This window comes from Garra rufa, chromosome 2, assembly GCF_049309525.1.
Source record: "Garra rufa chromosome 2, GarRuf1.0, whole genome shotgun sequence".
NCBI classification, from domain to species: Eukaryota; Metazoa; Chordata; class Actinopteri; order Cypriniformes; family Cyprinidae; genus Garra; species Garra rufa.
This window is the reverse complement of record NC_133362.1, coordinates 52,122,236-52,149,316: the sequence shown is the minus strand read 5'-3', so window position 1 is coordinate 52,149,316 and position 27,081 is coordinate 52,122,236. Positions and strand designations below refer to the sequence as shown.

The following is a 27,081-nucleotide window of genomic DNA, read 5'->3' as shown; positions in this document are numbered from 1 at the left end:
CTACAGTGATTGAGTGCTTTAGTGAGTCTGGATGACTGCAGCGTCACACAGTACCAGCTCAATCAAGATCTGATGAAGATTCACTCAGTCTCCTGATCTTCTCTTCAGAGTTAACTACAGGTCTAACTGGATATTGCGGGTATTTTCTTTAACTTCACTGAAATCATAACACTAATATGACACAATTATACTTTTTAATGAATGCACTTCTAGAGATTGAGTTTCTATCTTGTATTTATTATCTGAACTGTTCACTGTTAAAAGTGAAGATGAGGAGTAACAGCTGAATATGTTGACATGGTTTTTACCAATTAAAGATGCTGAAAAGTCATAATCAAGTTTACTAAAGGAATGGCAGAGAGGATCCCTGCTGAAAAAAAAACAGCTAAAACCAGCCTAGGCTGGTTGGCTGGTATTAGCTGGTTTAAGCTGGAAGTAGCTGGTTTTAGCTGGTGGTTTTCCAGCCTGACCAGCTAAGACCAGCCTGGCCAGGCTGGAAAAATGGCCAAAACCCCTCTAAAACCAGCCTGGCGACCAGCTATGACCAGCTAAAACCAGGCTGGTTGACCAGCTAAAACCAGCCAACCAGCCTAGGCTGGTTTTAGCTGGTTTTTTCACCAGGGATGAAAAAAGGAAATCAAGGATAGACACATGTTTCTGTTCAATCTAAAGTTACAAACAAATGTTTTTGTACTTGTCCATCCCATAGAGACTCAGTTAAAATGTAGACTGAGGTTGGGGCATTGTGGGTTAAATAATTTTTTGTATATTGTAGAAAAGCATATTTCTGGCTTATGTGAATATGGACATATTTTCTTGGAATAAGAAGTATAATTTAGAATGAAAAACACCTTTTGATAAGGAGGTGTTTTCTGTTGTTTCTTTGTTGGACTTACCAGGAATTCACTGTAACAAATTGATGGTGAGGGTCCAAATTCAAGGAAACAAATAAATGCAGTCATTTAATTTATTAAGAATTGTGGGTTATATTATTGGATATGGAAGAAGTTAGAGCATTCTCTTCGCACTCCATCACAGTAGGTGGCGCTATGCACCTCTGAAGTTGGTTCGCAACCCACCATAAAATTAAAAGAAGAAGACGACGGACTGCAGTCCAGCAGAAGAAAGGTTTGTTGTTTTTGATCATTTAAAGTCGTTTGTCGTTTAAAGCCGTCACAACTCATTTAGACAATTTAATATAAAATTGTGTAATTAATCATTATCGAATAAAACGTTAATATGTTTTACCCAGTGATAAAAACGAAGGTTATTTTGTGCATCTCTTTCACTTCCTCTATCGCGAATCAGTTTATCATAAACACTAGTTCTACCATTGGCAAAGTAAAGTAGTGATAGAGAAAGAGAGCTGCTTCTCAATTCAAGGGAGCATTTGAAGGCTGTCATTAAGTATGTATAATTTAAGAAACCTGTAAGAAAAACATGGCTCATGAGGTGTAAAATACAACTAAATTCATTCTCAAAATGATTCACTGTTATGAATCTCCTGATGAAACCTGCTGCTCAAAATGAGAACTAGCATGTGTAAGGACAACAAATGATTTTATCAAAGTGTAATCAAATATAACGTGCAAATATGTAAACATAAAACATACATAGAAATATTAATTCTATATTTGGTGTTTTCTATTCATTTGAGTGCTAGTTTGTTTTTATCTCTCTATATTTCTCTGACTGACTCCCTTACCAGTGTGCTGACTACTGAAATAGGGAGCGATTTAAAAACGCACCCAGAGGTTTAGTTTGTGTTTCTTTTTCTTTCTGCCAAAAACAGGGAAAAACTCCTGGAGAACACGCTGAAATCGACTCGACGCTGTCAAGATGGCTTTTGTTGATGAGGACAGTGAAGACTTCTGGATACAAGAAACAGTTCGTATCAAACAAGAAGACACTGAGGAACAAACAGGTTGGTTTTCATTCTCAAGCTGAACTAAATCATTTGATCCTTATTAAAATGTCCAGCTCTACAGAAATGAATATGTTTATAGATGTTACGAGTGTCCAAATTAAAGTGGTTTATATCAGGGGGTCTCAACCTCCTTCTCGGGTCAATTTCGCAAGGCCCCCCTATGCCTGACATTTCCAATAAAAGTGTTTATTTTTAAACCTTATTTATTAACCAAAACATTTGTTTTGCCTTTTTATTCTTCTACTGCACGTTATAAAAAAACCCCTCCAAATTCAAACTAACTTTAAATTAAAGCTATACTTTTGAATTTAAAAGAAAACCCTCTGCTTGGTTCTAGCTTGTAACATATATACATATATATACATATGTTAAAAGCTAGAACCGAAAATATATATATATATATATATATATATGTATATATATATATACACATACACAGATTCAAAGTTACTGAATTGTTTAATTCAGACATTCTTTACAACTTCAGAGTACTTTTTCTTAAGTAAGTGAACCTGCCAACAGGGAGATGACAAAAAACACTCACTAAACCTGTCCATTTGAACTGGACTGTCTGTTTGTATCCATTATAAAATAAACATACAAATGAAAAATACAGCAAATACATTTTAAATCTGTTGATGCTGGTGCTCATATGTGCATAAACACAAGGTCCACATCTATGGGTGAGCATCCATTATAAAACACTCACAGGACATTCATTTTGACAACTATGCAAATCAGGGCTCGACATTGAGGACTGTCCGATTGCCTGGAGCCAGCGTGCGAGACGCTCGGGAAAGTAGACAGTATCATTTCCTATTCATAAAGAGTCACTTGCTTTATTCCTGAATGAACCATCCGTTCGAACAAATCAAATGAATATGATCCAGTAATTAAATCAGTCTCTTGCCGCCACCTGCTGGCAGATCTCTGTATTCAAAATGTTATATTTAAAACATTAATCTCAACATGAATTTATGAATTTGATTGCACGCATGGCATCTCTGAGCCTAATTAAACATATAAAAAGGTTAAAAAAAAATCATGGACAATGAATGGACTCTAGTAATATTGTTTAATTTTCTTCTTTGCAACAACATTTCTTTAATAGGAGTCCTCCATTTATGTATAATTAACTGGTGATCTGGGACAATCAACCTGGACATACTGTTGTGCATAAATTTATCACAATTGTAATTGTTTTTAAAACTGTCAATTGTATTTAAGGAAAAGTGTGTGCATACAGTTATTTTTGGCTTTTTACACATTATTTAAACATATATTTATAACAATTTCCTTACGACTGAAAAAAGAAAGACATGAACAAAGGGATGAGTACATTATCTGTAAATTTTTGTTCTGAAAGGGAACTACTCCTTTAACACAAAAAATAAATATTAAAAACAACTGAAGTAACATTTTTGAAAATGCACCTAAGAAGATCCTACTTTCGACTTGTATAAACAATTGTAATAACATGTATAAACCTTAATTAAACAATTTGATGTTCAGTTAAAAATTATTTTATTATGCTGTACTCACATTGGAACATTAATATAGAGGATGGATGAATCAAATTTAACGAAATGTTGAAGCCTTCTGTTAAGGGACCCTTTTTACAAGAGTGTGATGACGTGTGATAACGGTCATCATCATCATCAGAAATCCTTCCCTGATAGCACACATATATCTCAGAGATGTCTATTTGACGTCTGCATTTACATCTGCAAGACAAAGTTTGCTCATCTGCAATCCATCTATTGGACGTTTCCTATCAGATGTCAAATAGACGTCTATTAGATGTATTTAAGATGTTTATGAATCAGAATGAATATAAAACTGACATCTTACAGACATCTGCCAGACGTTTGTACACAGCAGATGCTTTCCAGATCAAGAGATCTTTAACAGACTTGCAGACGTACTTGTGCTATCTGGGTACTTTATTATATCACCTTTCGATGAAGTTACAAAATACTACCCAGATAGCACACGTACGTCTGCAAGATGTCTGATAAAGATCTCTTGATCTGGAAAGCATCTGCTGTGTACAAACGTCTGGCAGATGTCTGTAAGTTGTCAGTTTTACATTCATTCTAATTCGTAAACATCTTAAAGACATCTAATAGACGTCTATTTGACATCTGATAGGAAAGGTCCAATAGGCGCATTGCAGATGAGCAAACAATCTAAAAAATACATCTCTCAGATGTAAATGCAGACGTCAAATAGACATCTCTGTGATGTACGTGTGCTATCAGGGTAGTTAACGCTAGAGGTCGACCGATCTATCGGTTTTGCCGATTAATCGGCACCGATAGTTGATTGGCCGAGCTATCGGTTATCGGCAAAAACGCTTGCCGATAGTTTTTCCGGGTCGTGTTCTTTGCTGAAGCGCTCATGCTCTGCTGTCTTAGAGTAGAGGTTAAGCCCCAGACCAATGTTTAATGTCAGGATTGTTACCTTGTATTTGTATTGATTTATAGTCATATTTTTAGCCAGCAAAGTTGTTGATTTAAAGACCTGATGTGACAAAGCAAACTGTGTTCATTCAGCAGACAGAATCCTGCCGAGTCACAGCGCGCCATAGTTTTACATTAGATCATATGTTAATGTTCATAAAGACTGGGCTGGAAGATTGAGTATTGGGCATTTCAGCAAAATATTTGTATTTCTGTAGCGCTAATAATGTCTGTATGTTTAATAAAGAACTATAATTTATGTTTTAGCCTTTTCTTCAGCATAGGCTTGCATCTTGTTACGCACTTTATTTCACAATGCCATTTTCCTGTTCTTATTTGATTTTAATAACTGATCAACAAAAATATATATTAAAAATTAAGATAAAAATTATACAAAACGAAATTCGTTTGAGGAGGGATTTTCCACAAATAAAAACGTCAGAAGTGGTCAAAAACTCTGACCCTCTCCAATTCTCCCGCGGTATTTTCGTCCAATTCATACCACGTCCGACATTTACAAATAACACAAACTTCTTTCGTAATTAATATATTAAACTGAAACAAAACACAAACAAATAATATTTAAACATAAATGTGAAACAGAAAATAAATTGTTTCTGAAATGGCTGCAATTAACGATATAGATCGCACTTTCACTTTCCGTTTAATCTGTCTAACCTTTGCTGTTTTTTTTTATCTTTCTGGAGGTAAACATTTGCCCATTTGGTGATTAAATAAACTGTTTTAGATTTCTGCTTGAACTACACGCGACGCGTCTTGTGTGAGAGAGAGAGATAACTGCGAGTTGTCCGCGCAACGCAGCACTGCACTATTGTCCGGTTGAGCTTGTGTTTTTCCCGCACATGGCACGTGTGTGCGCCAGAAACGCGTCAGGCTTCCTTGCACAGAATTTAAACGGTGAGCTACGTGTGCATTGTTTGACAGTGTGAGCTTTCAATCGCAGTGTTTTACTTTAGATATGCCTTAATTTCTGCTGTTTGTAATGCAGTACTGTTAGATGCACTAAACTGGCGCACTGACGGACTTTCACTTTCTCTTTGTGTTTGTTCGTCTTAAAAAGCTTGTTTGCAGATGAGGTTAAATGCACATGGATTTTCGAATACTTTCGATGTACACACAGTCAGTTATGTTTTCAGAGCAGGACAAAGCATCTGATACATCGAAATAAATCTGTTCATTCGTTTGAATGCAGCCGGTTAAAGCAGCGACGGTCTGTGATCTCATTAGTAATAATGAAGCGAAAAAGAAAAAACAATATATATATAAAAAGGAAATTTTGCACAAAATAAATGTTATAGCCAAAAAAATGTTGCCATGTGCATTGAAAACTGAGAATGTGACGCATGGTTATATTTAGTTGATATTGAAAATCGTAATTAAATTGAATCTTAATTTTAAGATGGCAAATATAAACAAAAAGCATAGAACCTGCAATTTTACATATTGTTAAAATGTAAAGATGACAATGAGTCCATTTGTAACATCAACTAAGATTAATGAAAGCTGTAGAATAGAGGTGTTGTTCCTTGTTATAGTGTGTTAATTTCAACATTTACTGATATTTTATTAACATTATCGAACTATGAAATAACTTTAATGATAAATATATATATAATTAATATTTTTATTCATTTACAAAGTATGGTTTAGTATTATTATTATTTTTTTTAAATAGTACATCACTATTTTAAATGCTGTCCAGTATCCATTTTCAAAAACAATCGGTTAGTTAATCGGTATCGGCCAGTGTGGTCCAACCTAGCTATCGGTATCGGTAAAAACCAATATCGGTCGACCTCTAGTTAACGCTAATGCGAGGGTGTTTCTAATGCCACATCTATGGGAGGGACAGTACATTTTACGCTGTTCTCGTTTTTATTTGTTGAGGAAAATGTCAATAGATTTCCATCATAGTTTTTGTTATTCAAAACGAGTTTTTGTTTCATTTTCGTTGAAAAAATTTCGACACAAATGATTCGTTAATGAAATTAACACTGCCTTCGGGTTAATATAGGATCTAGCAAAAATGTTCTATTTTCTAGATTCTAATGCTTTGATTCTTCAAGTTGTTTTGACGTCTGTTGTTTGTACTATTGAGCTGGAGTTCATTTGTGTTTGTCTTTTTCATTTTAGACATGACGGCACTGAAAGAGGAGAGTCAAGAAATGAATGCAGCAGAAGAGATGTCCATAAAGACTGAAAATACTTCCTCAGGAAATGCCACTCAAGGATGTCTTGAGCCTTACATATGTGGTCAGTGTGGAAAGAGTTTCAGATGCAAAAAACACATTTATCAGCACATGAGAGTTCACTCTAAAAAGATCGTATGTCAAAGTGAAAGATGCAAAATGGTTTTCCCAGACTGGAAACAGCTCAAGCAACATGTCAAAACTCACATCAGAAAAACAAAGCCTTTCATGTGCCTTTACTGTGGAAAGAATTGGAAGAAGCAAGCACACCTCACGGTTCACGTGAGAGTTCACACCAAAGTAAAGCCTTTCGCCTGTAAACTGTGTGGAAAGAGATTTGCTCAAAAATCAAGCGTTCCAGTCCACATGAGAACTCACACGGGAGAGAAGCCTTTCATTTGCTTGAAGTGTGGAAAGGCTTTTGTCGTAAACGCAAGTCTTAAAGAACACATGAGAACTCACACTGGAGAGAAGCCTTTCCCGTGTGAACTGTGTGAAAAGAGATATTCCAAAAAACAAATCCTTCAAGTCCACATGAGAACTCACACTGGAGAAAAACCTTACAAATGTCTTTGGTGTAAAGAGAGTTATTTCTATCAAAGAAAATTTAAAAATCATTTGCGAACTCATTCTGTGTCACAAGTAGGGCTGGTAACTACCGAAAAAATTTAAAGTCTCAATATATTTAAATATACACACACACACAACACAAAAGCGCATTCTGTGCACGTCATGACATGCCATCTAGGGATGTGGCAGGATTTCGTGACACCAGATCTCGCGAGAACGTAACAATATCTTTGCAACATTTTGCAGTGTTTACATTAGAGCTGCGCAATTAATTGTTAAAAGGTCGCTATTTCTGAGGTCTTCCGCTTCCACCCGCATGGAGTAGACAGCAGAAAAGCAGCTCCTCCAATTAACAGATTGATTGACCATAACAGCGATTTAGTTACTTTGTTTGCCAGGGTGTCTGCGGGCTTGTAAAAGGTAGTAAATGAAATTAGCCAAAATTAAGGGCATTAAAAATGAATAAACGTCATCTGACGAGGTATTACATTTTTGAGACCATTTTTTTTTAGATACATTTTCAATTTGTGTTAAGTGCAGGCCTTTCTTCTAAAATTTGCATGGATTTATTTATATGTTGAGAGTAGGACCTGAGCGATATCATGCGTGCGCAAATTAAATTAAATTAAATTAAAACATGGGGAAATGCAAGTTTTCGAACCTCTGGCTGGAGGACTCAAGATTTAAAGACTGGCTTAGGCCAGTAGTTGAGAAAAAAAAATCAAATATATCAAATTAAGGCCATAAAAAGTTGTTCATATGTTAACACTTAAGTGGTCCTCTTTTTAAAATCACACTCGAGAATTTCGGGGTCCTTTTTTACCGCGGTAAACAAAAAGCAATTTTGTACCAAAATAATAGCTTAAATAAAAAACTTTAATAAACACAAAAATATTTTTTAGCAGTTTTCAGTAGGTTAATGATATTTTTTAAATATATATAAATAATAGATAATTTTTTTTTTTTATGTAAAATTCACTTTATAAAAGACCCACATTTCACATGGTTTGGTGTAATATTTTTGTCCATCTTTTGGAAAATCCAGTTTTAAAAGTAAAAATAATAATCACTTTTACCACTAGATGGCTGCAGAGCCCACTAGTTGCCCACCAGAAAGAAATCTTTTCATAAATTGTTTCAGTTGAGTTCAAAGCTACATATTATGAAATCACAATTCTAACAATGAAATTTACTTTTTGTCAAAGTTCAGCATTATTTTGCACTGAAACAAATAAGTTCTATCACATATTGAGTAGCAGTACACAATATGAACATTAGAATGCAACTACAGCAAATGTTTTTTTTTTTTTGACAAATCATAATAGAGCAGTTTGTATTGTCTCACAAATGTGTTTCTGTGTGTCCTGTGTATTTCATAATATGTAGATATGATCTCAACTGAAAAAAAAACTTGTGAAGAGATCTCTTTCAGTTGGTCAAATAGCATAAAGCACTGCAGCCATGAAAAATTATAATTTTTTGCCTTTAAAACTGGATTTTCCAAAAGATGTGCAAAAATCCTAAAGTAAACCATGTGAAATTATCCATGTTATCCCCATGAATCAAAGTTAGACATGGGTCTTTTATAAAGTGAATTTTACATAAAAAGTATATATACAAAAAATTGTGTATAAAAAATATTAATTATATAAAATTTAAAAAATATCATAAATCCTCCTAAAAACATTAATAAACAGGAAAAAAATTGTTTTAACTATTATTTTGTTACAAAATTGCATTTTGTTGCAGAGACCCCAAAGACCATGAGTGTGACTTTTTTTTTACACCAACATAAAATCATGCTATCATTCCAACTTTTTTTTTTTTTTGTAGATCCAGAAAGTGTCGACAGTTTTACAAAGTCTTATGCCTCTTGGACAAAGAGAACTTTTTAATTTTTTTTATTTTTAGCAAAAGCCATTTGGGTAAAAAAAAAATAAAATACCCTGAAGACCGCATAAGGGTTAAATAGTAAAAGAAGAGGGCTAATTATAATTTTAAGAGGTCTTACATTTGGAGACAGAAAGACAAGAATCGTGATAGGGCTGGATAAAACTTTTAAGAGGCAATGATGTCATTGAATAAATATGCACTCTGCACGTTTTAAAGTCAAAACGCGGCACTGATGTCTTTATATTTATTCATGTATCTGAACGAGAAATGTGACGTCGGCATTTTCATTTCACGCCTGATAAAACAGTGATATTGCTGCGTTGTGTACAGTCGATACTAATATTTAAGCGCTCCTAAAGTGTGACAAAGAATTCATTTGCACGTCTAAATTTTTAGCTGTTTTTAGTCAGATTATTGCAAATATCGACCAATGTTTTTATGCAGCAAACATATACAGCTGTAAATGTGAAAGAAGTTAATGTGCTTTCTAAACAATCTAAACAATTAAGACAGTTATATTTATGTTTTAAATAAATATAATACATTATATACTTGATTAATCCCTTTTAATGGTATAAAGGCTGAAATGCCTTTGTATAAGATTTTTTTTGGGGTTATTTTATGGCTTAATATATCCATACATCGTCCAACCACACTTATACTGTTTTTTTTACTTGTGCAGCTCTTTACAAGGGTTAAACATTGCCTTAAATTGATATTTAAAAATTCTGCAGATACACTGTAAATAGTGAAATAAAATTCATTCTTTGATATTTGTTGATATTTGTGTATTGAAGTTAAAATAATTGTCGGGCTACCAAAATCTGAAGAGTACCTGCCCAAAGGGCTACCAGAGATTTTGAAATTTTGTGAGCCCTGAAGTGCTGCTGTATCAGAATTAACATTTTATTTAGATATTGCAAATGTTTTTGTTTGATTAATATTTTGATTATGCAACTAATGTTGTTCAGTGACTTTGTTGCTCTTTTTTTTTTTTTTTTTTTTTTTTTGTCAAGCAATGAATTTTATGTAAAAGAAAGTTGGCCATAGAAATGAATAGTAAATATAGTTCAGAGATCAATTCAAACTTTTCTGAACTTAGAGTTTTAAAATAAAATCAGTTGTTCACTGAATGTGTTTGCCTGTTGTTTTTGCAATTATGGTTCAGAAAAAAATATTTATTGGCTATCGGCCTCCAAATTTAAAAGGGTTATTGGTTTTCGTTATCGGCCAAAATTTCCATATCGGTGCATCCCTAGTAATTTTAACAAGTAACTTTGCCTTTTGTTAGTTCCCTTGGTTGTGTAAGTTGCATAAGTTAGTTTGATCGTTATTTGTCAATTGTTATATCCAGCATTTCAAAGGGGGATTTCCGTTTTAGCCTAAAGTGGAGGTTGTACAGGGAAGTGTGTTTGCAGAGAACCGATTGGTGTATGGCACATAGTTAACGAGATATTGTGCACTTTATTAATAAGGCACTTTATTTTTCTTAGGGCCAAATGAGTAGACATGCCAATGACTGGTCAACATAGGCCCAAATTTACAGGCAGTGAAATCTGTCACGTACTTATATAATTACAGTGTAAAGTTGCACTTTGTTATTATCTGGTTGCTTCCTCTTTTTATTTTTCAAGGCCCAAATTGAACCACTTGGAAATCACGAGATCTTGTGCCACAAGATATCATTTTTTAGATCTTGATTTCCAATTTATTTAAAAAAAATTCATATATTTTTGCAATATAGTAGTCAACATTTAAAGGGAATCAAAAAAGTTAATCAAAGTTGTCATAAGACAAGAATGGGTATTGTTTTGGTTTTAGGACATCTTTGATGAAAGGTTTTGATCCACTTTAAATGCTGACTACTTTAGATTCCTATAAGTATAGTTTACAGTAAAAAATGTTGAAGATTAGCGGACAGACTTTCAATTCATTATATGTGACCCTGGATCACAAAACCAGTCTTAAGTCGCTGGGGTATATTTGTAGCAATAGCCAAAAATACATTGTATGGGTCAAAATTATTGATTTTTCTTTTATGTAAAAAATCATTAGGAAATTAAGTAAAGATCATGTTCCATGAAGATTTTTTTGCAAAATTCCTACTGTAAACCTATCAAAATGTAATTTTTGATTAGTAATATGCATTGCAAAGAACTTAATGTGGACAACTTTAAAGGTGATTTTCTCAGTATTTTGATTTTTTACACCCTTAGATTTCAGATTTTCAAATAGATGTATCTCGGCCAAATAGTGTCCTATCCTAACAAACTATACATCAATAGAAAGCTTATTTATTGAGCTTTCATATGATGTATATATCTCAGTTTTGTAAAAATTAACCTTATGACTGATTTTGTGGTCCAGGGTCACATATGTGTAAAATGGTATTTTCAAGTGATATTATGTTTGATTGTGAAATATTTACTCACCACTTTAGCAAGAAGTTTGTCTGCTCTTCTGCAAAATGCAAATTAGCAGCACAAAAAGTCACCAGGTGTTGTCACTAGATGTCACAAAAAAATTAAATCAATCAAGCAAGGCCGTTCTTTTATAATGCGTAAGACTCCTGTCTTTTAAACCTTGTTTTATCTAATGAATCTGCTTCTCCCTCCGACCCATGACCTATAATAATTCATTTGAAATTAATGATGTAAGAATATGTGTACTCTGTAAAAAGAGTACTGTTTGAAAAAATTCAACTATTAGCGATGAACAGAGTAGTAATGAACAGACAAGCAAAGTGATATAGAATGTGAACCATCACAGTGCTGTTATACTAAATATCACCACTCTAAGGACAGAAATAATGATTAAGTATTGCAGTACGTCATGAGTAAAATCAAAAAATTATAGTATGATACTTACTGCATAGTACAGCATGCTTTGTGCCAACCACTTTCAGTTTTCCTCTTTTACTTGTGGGAGATCCCAGATTATTGCCAAATTATTCATCTGGTCAATTTTCCACTCCCGAGTTCAGGGACCACAACTCCACATTGTGTAAATGATTCCTCGTGGAAGATGGCACTCTCCCAGTCTATGTCAACATCCACATCCTAGGGATTAAGCATTTAATCCTTAAAAATATCGAATTACATTTGCACACTATTTGTATCATCATAAATGAGAGAAATGAAAATCATTCCTACCTCTACATTATCAGGCTTGTGAATGTTGCTATGTAGAAGTCCCACCTCCTACACCTGCTGGGGGCTCATATTTCCCTCAGTGTGAAGGGGGTGATGGTTCCTGTCCTCTACAAATGTCTGCAAGTCTTTGCGGAGATGGGGTAAAAACACAAAGTGGACGAGGAAGATGTGTAGTGTGTAGGTATCCAGCAGGCCATCTTCTTCAAGACTCTGCAGGACATCTTAATATGTGCATACTGCTGTCCACACATCACGCCAGAGCAGGGGTCCCCAAACTTTTTTCTGAGAGGGCCACATATTTTTCTTTTCTTTAATGGGGGGCCAGTCGGTTTATTAAAGGAAGACAGATGGTCCGGACTGACTACTAGTAGTAGTAGTAGTATTTAATAATGATTTTACCTGTATATATTCTACCTTTAAATGCTTGAATAGTTTATTTTGTTAGGCACCACACAGACAACTGATAATTTATTTTCAAAAGATATACAGCTGAATCTCAATAAATAAGAATGTCATGAAAAAGTTCAATTATTTCAGTAATTCAACTCAAATTTTGAAACTTGTGTATTAAATAAATTTAATGCACACAGACTGAAGTAGTTTAAGTCTTTGGTTCATTTAATTGTGATGTTTTTTGCTCACATTTAACAAAAACCCACCAATTCACAACAAATCTCAACAAATTAGAATATGGTGACATGTCAATCAGCTAATAAACGCAAAACACCCACAAAGGTTTCCTGAGCCTTCAAAATGGTCTCTCAGTTTGGTTCATTAGGCTACACAATCATGGGGAAGACTGCTGATCTGACAGTTGTCCAGAAGACAATCATTGACACCCTTCACAAGGAGGGTAAGCCACAAACATTAATTGCCAAAGAAGCTGGCTGTTCACAGAGTGCTGTATCCAAGTATGTTCACAGAAAGTTGAGTGGAAGGAAACAGTGTGGAAGAAAAAGATGAACAACCAACCGAGAGAACTCCAGTCTTGAGAGGCTTGTCAAGCAAAATCGATTCGAGAATCCACTGTGTTTTTTTAATCACACGTCAAAGTCTGCCTTCATCATTTTCAGCACTTCAACAGACTTTTCAACTGGAAATGGGGCCACTGGGTTCTCAGCTGGAAAACTTTGGGTAACTGGGAGATGAGTGAAGTCTTGCTTTCGCACCTGTCCCACAAGCAGTGCTAGTTTCACCTCAAATGTTATTGTGTCATTTTGTCATCGCTCTGAATTTTCTAGCTGCCTCACGCATCACCTGTTCGATTGCGATGACACAGTTTGTTAAATGTACCAATCTGTAGGTGAAGTTAACAAATAATTAGGCTATATGATAATGACTGAGGGAAATTTTAGTTTGAAAGCCAACCTTTATAATCAAATACCGATATGATAAAAGTAAAACATATTTACAACCTCTAATTTAAATTTTTTTTTTCAAAATATGTCTCTGGCATTGTTCAGAGGGCCGGTCCAAATGTGGGGGTGGGCCACATTCGGCCCGCGGGCCTTAGTTTGGGGACCCCTGCTATAAACCATTACTGTTCATTTGATTGGAGAGAATACAGCTCCGCACCTCTTTTGTCAATGACTGTGTCACACCCTCCACCAAACACAACACACTACACCACACCCAGCATTTAGGACGCTAAAGGGGCCTCCTGTATCCACCAACCAGCCAAATAATTTGGCGGCCCCAGAATTTATTTCTGGTCCCTAGTGCTTCCTCGTAAGTGGGAAGAAAACTTTTACTAGAGTGAGTGTTTAAGAGAGAAATCTGAGGCTTAAATCTGCACAAGAGTCATTCAGAAGCTTCAATTGAAGATCAAAGATTTCAAACATTCTTTTTTATGCTAATGACTCTGTCATTGTGACATCATACTGTGTATGTCAATCTGGCAGTGTGTTCTTCATGAGCAGTAGTAATTTCTCTCAGACACCACAAATTGAACTCATTACTAGGCCCATTGCATTGCTATAGTGCACTGAATGCTGGATGTGGTGAAGTGTGTGGTGGTTGACGGGGGTGCGACAGTGAATAATAAAATTGCTCCAATACTTGAACACACTGATGTCACGATACTGTGCTGGGAGGAACGAGGGAGACGTAGATCAAAGGAACAGAGTTTATTATAGTTCAAAGACACAGGGTAATCTACACAAGGAAGTAGGGAAGACAGATGTATTGGACAATTGAGACCCAACAGAGACAGAATGCACAGACTTTGATTTTAATATATGGGGTAACTGGGGAACACGGGTGCACAGAATGACTAACTGGACTAAAGGAAAGGAACGGGACCAAAAAAGGGCACACAGAAACAAAAACAGGTCCATATTCCTGGCATATCGTCCCCCTTCTGGAAGGCGCATCCTTGCACTGATGGAACAACAGAAGGAGGAGAATGGATATCCGGGAGGAGGATGACGAACAGAGCCCAAGGAGGAGCCTGTATCTGTATGTCCTCGTGTCTCCTTCCATTTCTCAGGGAACAAGGGTTGTAGTTGTAACCCGAAACGGTGATGTTAAAAATGCTAACAATGTCCTTTATTGTGCTTCAACCAAAAAACTGCACTTCCTGTGAGATCTCTTTTCAATTCATGATATACCAATGTGAAGTTCTTACACTGTAGACAGAGCGAACACATTGTCCATAATCCATATTATTCCTTGCGCTTTTATGCATTACCGAGTCAACTAGCTATATTGTGTTGACTGAGCTTAAAGTGTACAATGGACAAAACATAATGAGAAACATAATTAGAAAGTTCCATTCTATACATTTAGTTTGAAACTCACTCTTCACTAAGGGGATCTGTTAGGCTTCTCTCTATTATGAATTTTCATGTGCCTGTCAAGGCTTCCTTTTTGACTGAAACAGTGTCCACACTGTTTGCATGTGTGAGGCCTCTCTCCAGTGTGAACTAACATGTGCTTGTTAAGGGCTCCTTTTTCATTGAAACTCTTTCCACACTGTTTGCATGAGTAAGGCTTCTCTCCAGTGTGGACTCTCATGTGAATGTTAAGGCTTCCTTTTAGTTTAAAACTCTTTCCACACCACTGACAGGTAAAAGGGCTCTCCATGGTGTGAATTTTCTGGTGGACTTCAAGGTTTCCACTTTGATTGAAACTCTTTCCACACTGTTTGCAGGTGTAAGGCTTCTCTCCAGTGTGAATTATCATGTGTGTGTTAAGGTGTCCTTTTTGAGTAAAACTCTTTCCACACTGTTGGCAGGTAAAAGGGTTCTCTGAAGTGTAAATTTTCTGGTGGACTTCAAGGTTTGTAGTTTGAGCTCTTTTTTGTGTAGAAGTCTTTTCAGACTCTAATGAACAAAAAGATTTTTCTCCAGACACAAAACCATGAAGATTCTCAAACTTATTTTTCTCTTCAGTTTCATTCAGTACTTCTCTCTCCTCTTTCAGCGCTGTTAGGTCTAAGGTGGGAAAAAGGAATAAAAGTTAACCTTAGTTTAATGGCACAAAACAATTAACATCAAAACATGTAGAGCATGTATGCTAGATCCTATACCAGGGTGTCCAAACCTGATCCTGCTCAGCCGGTATCCTACAGAGATTAGGCTGGCCATTATACAATTAAAAAAACCTAGAAAATCTAATGACAGTAAAAAATGCGTAAAACTAATAGGCGTAACAGCATACACAAAGAAACAAACATACTGCGGTAGAAAAAAAGATAAATATTGTATAACATATTATATAGGTAAGCAACATTACGATTGCAAACGTGACATTGATTTTATACAACAGTAGTTCAATAAACTAGTATTTAATATTAACTAATATTAACTGACTTACATTTTTAGACAAATCACTGACTGTTTTTGTTAACGAAATAAGCAGCAGAACAGTCGCAAATCTGACAAACACACAGCGGTGTTTCAATACTGAATGATTTAGCATTTAATGAATGAGGTGAGTCAGTGAACGAACTGGTTGAATCCGTGATTCATTTATTAAGACAGTGACTTACTGCCACCTATTGGTGGTTCGTTTCATATTTAAAAGTAATGCATTTTTTCAACATTTTATATGTTAAAAAAAGTACAACATTAATCTTATAACATTATTTATGTATTTGCAGTTTTACTGTGTAAAAGCATTTTTTGGAACCTCTTATCTTCATTAAACAGTCTAAGTAAATACATTTGCATTTTCGATGCAGGCTGGGTTTTTCCTGTGCAGTGGAAAGATGGAGTTTGTTGATACGGATTTAATCTGAATGGTAACCATACAGATACAGAGTCTAGTTATTCTAATTGAATGTATTGATACAATTTCAGAATTTAATATAAATGATGACACATTTAGTAAGGTTAGATAAATAAAGTTAAAAAGTGTCCTAGAATCAATTTAAGGCAAATATCACAAATATTCTGATTTTAAGAAAGACCTTATAGAGCAGTGATGAGACTGTTGCTTCAGAAAAGATTCATTTACGGCAAAAAAAGGCTCTTTTTTGCCTTGGACAAGTAATTTTTTTACTCGGACAAGTGAATGTCTGATTTACTTGTCCGAAGGAAAAGCACATGTCAAAGCTTAATGTCAAGCCCTGTCATCAGAAAACAACTCGCCGTCCTACCTCAAAGGTGTGGGAATATTTTAAACACAGCCAGAAACGTAACGGTATAGTTATATGCAGTCTCTGCAAGATGGAGCTAGCATTCCACACCAGCACAACTTCCATTTGGGAGCATCTTTTAGGAGGAAACTGCTAACTATGTAAAAAAAAAAAAAAAGATAAATCATCTAATTAGTCATTAGAATAGTCGACTATTCGATAAAATAATCGTCAGAATAATCGTTTTAAAAATAATCGTTTACCCCCAGCACTAAGGTCAATGTCAAAGTTTATTTATCTAATTTAAATTACTGTTAAAAACAACAAGTGTTTATTAAAGTGCTGTACAAGCATACTAAATTTAAAACAATAAACACATACAGTGGTGTGGAAAAGTGTTGGCCCCCTTCCTGATTTTTTTTTATCTTCTTTTTTTGCATGCATCACACTTTAATGTTTCAGATCATCAAACAAATGTAAATATTAATCAAAGATAACCAAAGTAAACACAACATAGTTTTTTAATGAAGCTTTTTTTTATTATGTAGGGAAATCAAAACCCACATGGCCCTCTGTGAAAAAGTGTTTGCCCCCTAAACTTAACTGTTTGGGCCACCCTTAGCAGCAACAACTGCAATCAAGCGTTTGTGATAACTTGCAATGAGGTCACGAACAGATGGCCGGACATTGTCCTTCAGGATTTACTGATAGACAGCAGAATTCATGGTTCCATTTATCACAGCAAGTCGTCCAGGGGTGCGTTTCCAAAAAGTTCGGTCGTTTCCAATATAGTTCAATGGAACTAACGATCATAGTTAGCTAACGATGCTTTTGGGAAACGTACCCCAGGTCTAGAAGCAGCAAAACAGCCCCAGCCATCACACTACCACTGTTCTTTTTCTGAAATGCTGTGTTACTTTAACGCCAGATGTAATAGGACACACACCTTCCAAAAAGTTAAACTTTTGTCTCGTCGGTCCCTCATTAGAGTATTTTCCCAAAAGTCTTGGGAATCATCAAGACGTGTTCTGGCAAAACTGAGACAAGCCTTTATGTTCTTTTTGCTCAGCAGTGGTTTTTGTCTTGGAACTCTGCCATGCAGGCCATTTTTGCCCAGTCTCTTCCAAGCAGTTGTGCAATTGATTTTGTTGTGGGGTCTTTTGTGATCTCTTGGATGAGTCATCGCTGCGCTCTTGGGGTAATTCTGGTCGGCCGGCCACTCCTGGGAAGGTTCACCACTGTTCCATGTTTTCGCCATTTGTGGATAATGTCTCGCTGGAGTCCCAAAGCTTTAGAAATGGCTTTATAATCTTTTCCAGACTGACTGGTCTAAATTACTTTTGTTTTCATTTGTTTCTGAATTTCTTTGGATCTCAAAATGTGACGCTTTTGAGGACCTTTTGGTCTACTTAAGTCAGGCAGGTCGTATTTATGATTTGTTGATTGCGAACAGGTGTGATTCAGGCCTGGGTGTGGCCAGAGAAACTGAACTCAGGTGTGATAAAACACAGTTATGTTTTAACACTTTTCCACACAGGGACATGTGGGATTGGATTTTGTTTTCCCTTCATTAAAATAACAACACTTTTTCACACCACTGTAAAACAGACAAGAGTCCAACACAATCATAAAATCTAAACACTCATACTGTGTTAAAAGCCAAAGTGTAAAGATGAGTTTTAAGACTAGGTCCCCCGGTTTTTAACCTTATGGCAGGAACAACCAAAAGTAAATGCTCAGTGGATCTAAATGCTCTTGTTGGAGTGTATAGCTGTATTAAGTCAAAATATTCTAGTCCATTTAGTGATTTAAACACTAAAACCAAAATCTATAAAAATCGATTCTAAAATGAACAGGAAGCCAATGGAGAGTTGCCAGAATTGGTGTAATATGTTCTCGTTTGTTTGTTCCTGTCAACATACGAGCAGCAGCATTCTGTACCAACTGCAAATGTGTGAGAGAAGCCTGGTTAATACCTAAACATATGTATAACTCTTTCAAAGTCACGAAAAGATAGAAAAGACTTCACTTTGGATAATTGCCTCAACTGGAAACAACTAGCTTTAATTACTGAATTAACCTTTTTATCCAGTTTTCACTCCATAATAACACCCACATTTTTTACATTGGGCTTCACATATAATCTTAAAACACCAAGATCCAACTGAGAAGTATCACGAGCACCCCTAGATCCAAATACCACAACTTTTCTTTTCTTCATTAAACTTTAAAACATTTTTAGAGCCAACCAGGTTTAATGTCTTCAAGACAGTACAAAAATGGTGCTATGGACTTTTTATCTTTCTATTTCAAGTGCAGATAAAGCTGAGAATCATCTGCATAAAAATGAAACGAGATGCCAGACTTCCTACAGATGGACCCTAGGGGAAGCAAATATATAGAGAACAAAATAGGCCCAAGAATGGAACCTTGAAAACACTTTTTTTCCCTCTCTCTCTCTGTTTTGGCCTTCCGTCCACACTGAGATGGCATTTTTATCAAGGAAAACTATTGTTTACTCCAATTTTCCTGTTTTTATACTAAAAGTGGCATTTTGCTAGTGAAAAGTACTTGCTTTATTTTACTTAAAGTCGGGATAGAATTAAATGAATGCCAAAGCTCAGCATTTTGTTTGTGTACCCCCTCCATCAGTTTGAGAACGACTGGTTTATACTGTTCTCATGGTGAAATATAGTACCTTCTATGTGCCCTACTGCTCCACTCTGATGCTCCTGAACAGCGGTCATCTATTTATTCACTTAATAATATTAATATTGTTAAAATTATTTTCCTCTCTTTTTCAATTTTTTTTGCTTGTTTTCTTGTCAGACTTGCTTTATATTTACAGCTCTGTCCCTCCTATTTTATGCTGTTTTTCTGTATGTCCGACATTGTCTAAAACAACTATATATATATGTATATATATATATATATATATGTATGTATGTATATGTGTGTGTGTATATATATATATATATATATATATATATATATATATATATATATATATATGTATGTATGTATGTATAAGTGTATATATATATATATATATATATATATTAGAGCTGCACGATTCTGAATAAAATGAGAATCACGATTTTTTTGCTCAGAAAAAGATCACGATTCTCTCACGATTCTGGAGAACTTTTTTATTTTAAAGATTTACCCCTGAACATTAGGTTATCAAACAACAGTAAAATAGCAGTGAAATAAGACAAAATAAACTTTGCTTTAAATTTAAAGATATATAAAAATAATGTAATTATGTAAACAAAAAAAATTTACCATTAAAAAATAAACATACAAAGGTATTATGTCAGAGTAAAGCGATTTAAAGATTCTTAGCTAGAAACGCTAGCCTATTTTTGTGTCAACCATTTTTTCATGGCTGTCAATGTCCACTCTGTTGGATGCCCAAGTTTACTTCACCATTTTACAAATAAATCCTAATCTAATCATGACAAACTATAGCTATATTGTTGGAAAGGTCTAAGGCTCCTAAATAGATATTTTTTTTGTGTTACAAATTATGTAGGAAAATAATTTATGACAAGAGTCTCATAGATTCATTTATGACAAGAGTGCACCTCAAAAATCTACTTCATAACAGGAGTTCTGACCTTTTACTCAGACAGACTTTCTTGTTGCCTTTTTTCCCAATTACACATTAGAAATAATAAGAAATGATATATCAGATGAAAACTTAATTTCAAAATTCATCCTTTGGAATGACATTTTAAAATCAGACATTGAATTAACATGGAAAATGTACATCAAATTCATATTAATAAATGTTGTTGTCTATGAATTATAAAGATTTAAGATTCAATTCTTCATTTTCACGTCTCTGTTCAAAAATGGGAGTAACAGTTAAGGGGTTAATAGATCGTCATGCTCATATATTGTTCCATTGCTCTGCCGGTCCATAAATCTGGCACGATCAAAGTACTACTCTTTCAATATTCAAAGTGCTAATAGAGACCGAATTTTCCAAGCATGATTAGGGTTGGGCATCGAGAACCGGTTCCAACTTGGAACCGTTTAAAAAATAACGATGCCATTGGAATCGTTTATAAAATTTGTTTTCGATTCCGATCATTGGTTCCAAACACGCAAGTTTTGGTTTCCATTGTGGCCACCGTATTTCTAGAAATGCTTGCCACGCGCTTGTTCAGTTGCAGCTATGGAGCACGGTATGCGGCGCTCAAAAGTGTGGCTTTATTTCACACTAAGGGTATACTCACACTAGGCAGTTTGAACCGTGGCCAAGTGAGTTTGACCACCAAAGCGCGGTTCGTTTGACTAGTGTGAGTGCTCCGAGCCGTGCCCGAGCGCGGCTCGTTTAGCCGGCCCTGGCCCGCTTGGAAGAGGTGGGACGGTAAAGTTGGACTCGGGCGCGGTTAGCATGCCGTGTGAGCGCTAACGGTGCTGGAGCACGGAACAGGACGCGTGATGTCGCGTTTTTGCGAGGTAATCAGCGTTTTTATAGTCCATAATCAAAGCTGCAAAGTCCTTGCAGCACTTCAGCTGGTACCTTGCAAACCTCCTCATACAAGCAGCACGATTGCACGAAAATTTTCGTGCCACAAATGCGATAGACATGTTTAACGATAGGCTGTGGACAACCGCGGAACAAACGACTCAAAATTACTATCCACAAAGTAAAAAGAGCGATGGACTAAATTGCGTTCAGCGAGAGCTCGCTCTTAATGTGTTTTTACATGCAACACATGTGACAAAATGATATCTTGCACGGCAGGATGCACTACGAATATAACGAAACACCTACGCCTGCATGATGTACAAATTAAGGGGTGTAGCCTGTTTGACGTGCTGTGGAGGTCCACTGTCTCGTCATGCACAGAGAGTCCAGACCAGGGTCCAAGTTCTGCATATATAAATCTGTTTTTTGGTCTGGTGCAGAGGCATTCCTAATTTTCTCCTACATGGGCTGCAGCTCCTAAAACTAAAACTCATATTGAATCAAAATAAAATGATCCTCTGTGAAATCAAATGAGCCTGTGACATGTTTTGACTCAGCCCACAAAGAATCGGAATTGAGAATCGAAAAGAACCGAAATCGAAAGGAAGAATCGGAATCGGAATCAGAATCGTTCAAATCAAAACGATGCCCAACCCTAAGCATGATACAGAGCTATCTACACAACTAAACAATTTATAGCCCACATACTAATAACAGCCTAGATATTTTATGTAGCTTCATTTGGGCGCATTGGGGAGTCGCTCTCTAAACGCGGGGTATTAAAATTGCATCTGAAAGCGCGTCCGGGTTTTACTTTCGTTTTAACAATCCCGAGAAACTCTCGGCAGCGCTGAGCGTGCATTCTACAATACAAGAAATTACTTTAACAAAACCATTTGAAAGTGGGTGGACACCAACGGGATTTTTGAAAAGTGTGTCCCCAGTGGACATTACGCTGCTGCGTGAGTGGAACTCTGCCGCTGAGTTATCATTTTATGTGAATTGTACAGTATATTGAGACAGAGGCGCCATGAATTGCATCTGACAGAATGTGCGCTGAAGATGAAGTTTAAATGGTTATGTAATGTTGAAGAGAACTGCAAACCTTTCACTGCATCAGCTCACAGCAGTCTGTGCAGTAATTAGGCTAGCAAAAGTTTTGTAATATATAAATAAAATATAATTGGCTGAATCGTATAAATGCTGGATTAAGATCGTGAGGGGGGTCGAATCGAGATCGCGATCTTTTAACGATTAATTGTGCAGCTCTAATATATATATAATTATTTTTATTTTTTTTCTGCAAATTAAATGATCTTACTAGAGGAAATTGCATGAAAAAGTATTATCCGTTCCATTTGTATAGTCTCAGTGAGCTTTAATAAGGTTTCAGGTATGCGCAGAATGGCAAATGTAACACTTTCTTACATTCAAGTGTGGATGAGAAACTTTTGGAAAATGCTCGAAAACGCTTAGCGGCTAATGTGGATGGACAAATTTTTAAAAACAAAAACACCTTTACATTGATATCCAGATTAATTTAGATGTAGCTTTACTGTCCACTGGCTGTTTTATTTGCTTATCAAATACTTTAAATGAACAAATGTAATCAGCATGCAGTAGCCAAATGTGATTACTTACATTTCAAGGTTTGTGCAAATAATTTTCTTAAATACTTTTGCATAATTAGCCAAAGTGCTATCAATGGTTTTAATATTATAGCAAATATTGGGTTTAATATTACTGAAAAATGTTTAAGGCTTATTTCCATATTGTTACAATATAAATGCATGATCTCATAATAACAAATGTTCAGTGTGAACGCAGGATATTGAAGGCAGGGTTAGTATTTGTCATGTGATCTCAACACTTCTGTCAAATGTCTTAACATTTCTACGCTCCGGTGACATTGTTCATAAATATCATTCCTTTCTGAAGTGAATTCAGCTTTAAGAATAAAAACCAACCTGTTTGTTCCTCAGTATCTTCATGTTTGACTCTGAATGCTTCTTCAGTCTTTAAGTCTTCAATCTCCTCTTTAATAAACACCGTCTTTGTTTGTTCTTTAGTTTCTTCATGTTTGATTCTGAATGTTTCTTCAATCTTCATGTCTTCACTCTCCTCTTTAATAAACACCATCTTTAAATACTATAGTGTCACATGGATCTCTGATGTTTCTCCAGGAGTTTTTCTGTGTGTTTGAACACTTTGTCCTTCCTGTTTAAGATGAGAATAATTAAAGATAAAATAAATGCAAACTAAACACTCTGGGTGCGTCTTAATTAGTTCAGTTGTCAGAGTGAGAGCTACAGTAAGAGATTTGATAATAACTATACACAAGTTAAACATATCGTTCATATTTAGGAAGGCTAGTTTTAACTTACATTTGGTATTTAATTATTTGTACATCGTATCTAATATATTGCACTTTCATGAAATCATTCTCGGTTGTGATTCACTCGTTTGTGTTTGTTGTTGTCGTTTGTAGTCCGCGTGCAGCTGAATCGAATCACTGAATCATTTCACAATGATTTGATTCAAATGATTCGGATTCTCAGTTTCTGTCATCACTTCTTATCATCACACGATTGATTCATGATATAGAGAGAGAACTGAGACGCACCTTCTCTGTTACTAAAGGCTAACGCTTTAACTAACACTAAATAAAGCATTACAATGTTATATTTAAGAATGATGCATTTATTTTACGTTACTTGTAAAAAAACGCTTTAACTCATTTATTTAAAAACTTTAAAATCACGAACCTTTCTTCAGGTGAATCACAACAGATGAGGAGCGCGGCGAATCTTAATGACGTCACTCCACCAGAGCAAAATAAAAGTCAGATTCATACACTTATCTCTCTCACTGAAGTCTGACTCGATGTCTTCTTCTGTACAGCTCACTGAGCTCAGACTCGATTGCAACTAAAATATTATTTATCACTCAGCTAAGCATACTCAATGCTAAATAGACTTAAAACCTACTTATCTCTCTCACTGCTAACATCATAAATCTAGGAATGTTTTTCTCTATTTTAATGTTCATTTATAACACTATATTTTATGTTTTTATACCTTGCCATTAAATTCAATTTACTGTGTAACTTATCTAAAAGGGGTGTGATGGCAAATGTGATCTATCACTTTGATCTATGACTATTGTAATCAATCTCTTGTTATTTTGTTTGTGTGTTTATTTATTCCTCTTTTGGAAAGTTACTGAAACACTGTCAGGGATTTTATTTGTCGTTTTTCTATTCTTTTTCTTTATTCTCATTATTTTTTTAAAGAGATAAAAAAAATAAATGGCAACAAAATTCTATAACATTATTTTGGCAGTTAAAATTTTGGGCTGGTTTGGGATGGAAATCATCAACCTCATCTGGCAACACTGGGAAAGTTGCTCTGTACATTTGTCCTAGTTTATATATATATATATATATATATATATATATATATATATATATATATATTAGTGGTGGGCCGTTATCGGCGTTAACGTGCTGCGTTAACGCGAAACTCTTATCGTGCGATAAAAAAATATCGCCGTTAATCTATTCTCAAATTTGGGTTAGGAGCTGGGTCTAAACTACGCAAGCTATGATGACTTTCACCTTGATAGTTTAACGCGGATGTATACCGAATATGGTCGCGCGTTTAAGTCTCCTCCACCAAAACACAGACAGGATCGCGTCGTCCTCCATTCATGAAAACAGAATCTACTATAGCGCGAAATGCCACGTAAATTCGGCGTTTTTTTGATTCATAAATCAAATGTTGCTCTGTCACTTAATTCAAATCGCGATATGGACTAGTGTATGTGAAAACTGAAATGCAAAAAGACCGTTTTAATATGAATCTGATATGTTCCGTTTGCCTAGCTGTATGTATGCATTGCGGAGACGAGCTTTTACTACACGCATACTGAAACACACGTGACGCTCCCGGTAATTTTTGGCATTTTCATCTCACATGAACAAATAAACTCAATCTCCCAAACTGCTGTGAGTGTCACTTTTACCGTTTCATTTGAGAAAACTAGCATCATATCATACTGTATACACAGAAACTTCATGGCAACCTGTCAAAATAAAAGTACGGTGTAACATGTAATGGTGGGTGTAGGTGTTGACGTTAAAAAAACACACAATCTAATAGGTAGAAAAAATAATTTCATTGTTAGTTAGTTAGTAAACACAAGTACATCTAATTGAACATAATTTATTTTCATCAACAAATTATCATAGAACAGCTTTATGAGCTTTATGATCCATTCTCAAAGACTTACTTTTAGTCATTATTTGGGTAGCACACATATTCTGAATGCCTTCATCAGAATTCAAATTAGCCATTTTAATCTAGATTAATCTAGATTAATTCCAAGATTTAATCTAGATTAATCTAGATTAAAAAAATTAATCAATGCCCACCCCTAATATATATATATATATATATATATATATATATATATATATACATATATACTACAGGGCCGTTGAATAAATGAATACATTTGGAAAATATAACAATACATAAGTAATTAAAATTATAAATATTACAATGTGTAAATATTTGTAAAATCTTTTTCTCATTTCTTTATATATATATATATATATATATATATATATATATATATATATAAAGAAATGAGAAAAAGATTTTACAAATATTATATATATATATTAGTATGTTTTTCTTAAAAAATAAAACTCTTAATACCATTGACATAAGTTTTATCATTCATATGTGTTTCCCTGTAAATATCTACCCAGCTAACACAATTACGTCGTGACGACGTTACTGGACCGGACCATATTCGTGGCAGCGACGTACCAAATAACGTTCCAGCGACGTAACTTTGTGATTCCCATATTCGTCGTAGCGACGTTATTTGGTACGTTGCTGGAACGTGATGAGTACGTCTCCACGACCAAACTGGCACGTCGTGAGGACGTGACTATAAAGGACCACATTGGTCGCGGCGACGTTCCAAATAACGTACCAGCGACGTAACTTTGTGATTCCCATATTCGTCGTAGCGACGTTATTGCGTTACGTTGCTAGGACGTGGCAAGTACGTCCTAACGACCAAACTAGCACCTTCCCAGTATTTTTAATATTATCTTCTCACCTTTAGTCCTGTCCAACGATGTGTTCCTACCACCTTGAAATCAGTATATAATGACAAACTCAAACATTTTCTGCTGTAAAAAAAAACCACTAAGTTCTTATGTTTTCAAATTGTTGTAGTTTTTTAGTGAATATATTCACTGCATACATGCAAACCAATACAAAATCATTAAATTCCAACAGAAAATTAGCAAAAACAGTGCATTCATTTATTAAATCACCATTTATTCAGTTATTTTCTACATATACTAAGCCATTGCATTTTAAACATGACACCTATTATTTAACCATGTAAAGTGCTGGCAAGACATTCACACAGATAATTCAAACCATCACATAAAGTACAAAGTAATCAAAGAATGATACAACCACTGATTAAAATGTTTTACTTTTACTGAAAAAGATTAAATATTTAATTAATGATGGGTATAGTAGAGTAATAATTATGAGTACTCTTATTAACAGAATTCCCCTAATTTGGTACAGAAATACTGATACAAAGATAGAAACAATTCAGTAGTGATTTCTGTATTACTTTAAGTTAATTTGTTTTCTGAGTGTCCTGTGTATGAAACACCTGCTACAAATATCTGGTGGTGATGTGCTTTAATACTGCTTCACTCTCAGAAGCAAAACCTAAACAATTACCAAAAGGACCATAGTTCTTCTCAGA

At 35.2% G+C, this 27,081-nt stretch overlaps 1 protein-coding gene across 1 annotated transcript; it reads left to right on the top strand.

Annotated features, from left to right (window-relative positions):
- The first annotated feature begins 1,075 nt into the window (after window positions 1-1,075).
- On the top strand, window positions 1,076-10,100 carry LOC141325590 (uncharacterized). The gene is made up of 3 exons (XM_073834369.1): window positions 1,076-1,128; window positions 1,793-1,924; window positions 6,544-10,100. The coding sequence occupies exons 2-3, from the start codon at window positions 1,840-1,842 to the stop codon at window positions 7,269-7,271; spliced, it is 813 nt and encodes a 270-aa protein (XP_073690470.1). The 5' UTR covers window positions 1,076-1,128; window positions 1,793-1,839; the 3' UTR covers window positions 7,272-10,100.
- The last annotated feature ends 16,981 nt before the right edge of the window (window positions 10,101-27,081 follow it).